The sequence below is a fragment of the Phycodurus eques genome, chromosome 2 (assembly GCF_024500275.1).
Source record: "Phycodurus eques isolate BA_2022a chromosome 2, UOR_Pequ_1.1, whole genome shotgun sequence".
In the NCBI taxonomy this organism is placed as follows: Eukaryota; Metazoa; Chordata; class Actinopteri; order Syngnathiformes; family Syngnathidae; genus Phycodurus; species Phycodurus eques.
The window spans coordinates 4,673,100-4,675,599 of NC_084526.1; the positions used below are offsets into that span (position 1 = coordinate 4,673,100).

General features: G+C 39.8%; 1 protein-coding gene across 4 annotated transcripts in view; it reads right to left on the reverse strand.

Moving 5' to 3' along the window:
- Window positions 1–2,500, reverse strand: part of ppip5k1a (diphosphoinositol pentakisphosphate kinase 1a) — a 150,246-nt gene that overhangs the window by 93,741 nt on the left and 54,005 nt on the right. For all 4 annotated transcript variants that reach the window (XM_061664607.1, XM_061664597.1, XM_061664589.1 and 1 more), the window contains exons 17-18: window positions 1,814–1,996; window positions 1,553–1,694 (exon numbers count right to left, since the gene is read on the reverse strand). In XM_061664607.1, coding sequence (XP_061520591.1) covers window positions 1,553–1,694; window positions 1,814–1,996 — 325 coding nt within the window. The remainder of the gene's footprint in view (window positions 1–1,552; window positions 1,695–1,813; window positions 1,997–2,500) is intronic.

Genomic DNA, 2,500 nt, shown 5'->3' on the forward strand with positions numbered 1-2,500 from the left:
GAATGTTGACATGGTATGATCATTACTTTTATCAGCACTATCAAATGAATTTAATATTAATGATAGATGTGTAGGAAATGTTTTTTAGTGCTTTTAATGCTGTATTGAACTAACAAACCTACAGAAAAATCAAATTTTAAAGAAACTTTCACGGTTTCAACACCATTGAACAGCTGCTCTCACAGGGAGATAGATGCACGCGTGACCTCTGGCCCCCCTGCTGATGCCTTCCGCATTCCAGGTCGCACTTTATTAGTTTATGATAGGCAATATTGTTGTCTGGCCAGTTTTGTGTCATTTCACATTTTTACACAACTTAATTTTTGAGCGTATTTGTATTTGGAAGTATACTTTGTGAGAAAATTTGTAACATGTTAAATACTTACCTACCAGTATAATAATAACCTACCAGTATAATAATCTTAATGCAGAGTTGTTTGATTTCTTAGTCTGATTGCAACATTGGAACATTAGCCATCCAAATCTCTCCATCATGTTGATAAGGTTAGAGCTTTATTTTCTGCTTTCATCAATAGTAAAGAATTGTTTTAATGTGATGTATCAAAAAAAGATGTTTTAAAGATCATCCAAGATCCATCATTTAGTCCCAAAGAGGGGTGTCAAGTTCAGATCGCTTTATAATTACAGTCCCGTCAGATCGTTTTGACTGCAAAACCTTATAATTTTTTTAATTGACTTATCATATTACTGCATATACACAACTAAATGCTGGCTAAATAGTTTTGAAACCAAAAAGTCTGGGACAGTAGTCTGTTCAATTATTGCAATAGCACACCGATTTATTACATGTCTGGACATGTCGATACAAATTTTAGCAGGGATCGTGGATGTTGACTAGGGTTGGGCATCGTTTGAATTTGAGTGATTCCAGTCCCGATTCTGGTCCCTTATTTAGATTCCGGTTACAAACGATTCTCGATTCTGATTTTATTTTTCCTGTAATGGGCTCTTATGTTGGTTTGAAAACTAAAATAAATGCTAAAAAACATCAGTGCAAAAGTGGAACGAACCGTTTACCTGGTTAGCTGCCTCAATGTTGACATATTTTATTGTTTCACTCACCCAATTGAATTAAGAGTTGACTTCACTGAAGCATCCAGGGTGTAGGCAGAGTCTCGGAGCGGGAGGGAGCGCATCAGACGCTACACATCGTGAAAGCTTCCTTTGCACAATACAATCTTTTTCCAAGTGTTGCACTGAGGCGACTAGTCATTAATTTCAACAAAGTTAAGCCACACTTTTGTTCGCCGCCACCTTCTTCGTGGGCGTTCTACGTTGGTTTTACCGCTTCCTCGTTGGTTTTCGACACTTCTTCTTCAGGGTCGGCGTACTGGAGGAATCGAAACTGGGAACCTAAATTTTTCAATATGAACGATTCTGACTGAGAGAACCGGAACATTATTCCGGTTCCAATCGGTTCTCGATTCTCCATGCCCAACACTAGTCGTGGGTCATAAATCACTCGTTTGACATAAAGTGTCTTCGATTAATCTCGTGACTGACTGAATGAATGAATGAATGAATAACTGACCAGCTGACTTGGGATCCTCCATTCTTTTGCGGATCTGCGCAGTAAGGCTCTGAATGAGAGCATAAACTTGGTCACATGTGCCCACTGGGTTCTTGACTATTTTCATAGAATTCACCAATGATGCACTACTTGTTGGGGCCAGCTGTCACACACAGAAACGTACACAATACACACATTATTATTATGTCTGTTTAATTATGTAAATGGAAGTGGAAACTGTGCCAGAAGGAAACTGTGCCATAATCATGCTTGGCAACTCACCCGGTCATAGTCTTCATCTATAAAGTCCCTGTCCTTCTGCAGAATATCATGAAGTCTGGCTTTGACTCGATGCTGACAGCCACTCAGTGAGTCACTGTCGCTATCCAGCAGCCCGTTCATGTTAGCACTTTTCACCATCTGCACCAGAATGGGAGTAAGCTCACCTTCCAGGGCCAGCAAACCCTGACACAAAACGGACACAAAAAATATTTTTACGTTTCGTACTTTGGACAAAAATGTCATGCAAAAGCAATACAGTGGTGCCTCGAGATATGAGTGACCCGACTTTTTTCGAGATACAAGCCGTCAATTGCCCGAATTTTCACTTTGACTTCTAAGCCCGAACTTGAGAAACGAGCGCTGTATGGGGACAGGAGGCTCCACTCACTCGACAACAAGCAGCACTTTGGCTGATATAATTAGTCTATATTCTTCAAAAAAGAGGCTTCAGGCTGTCCATTGCCACGGCCAGTTGGCGTTTAATTGAAAACTAACTATAAAACGATGAGAATTACACGTTGTGTATTTGAAACAAACACAGCCTCCATCAAGCATACGATAGAAAACACCACAGCCAGCCACATGGGCTAATAATGAACAGAGGTTGGTAGTAACGCGCTACATTTACTCCGTTACATTTACAGTAAGTAACATTTTAGATAAACTGTACTTGTCATATTACTTTCT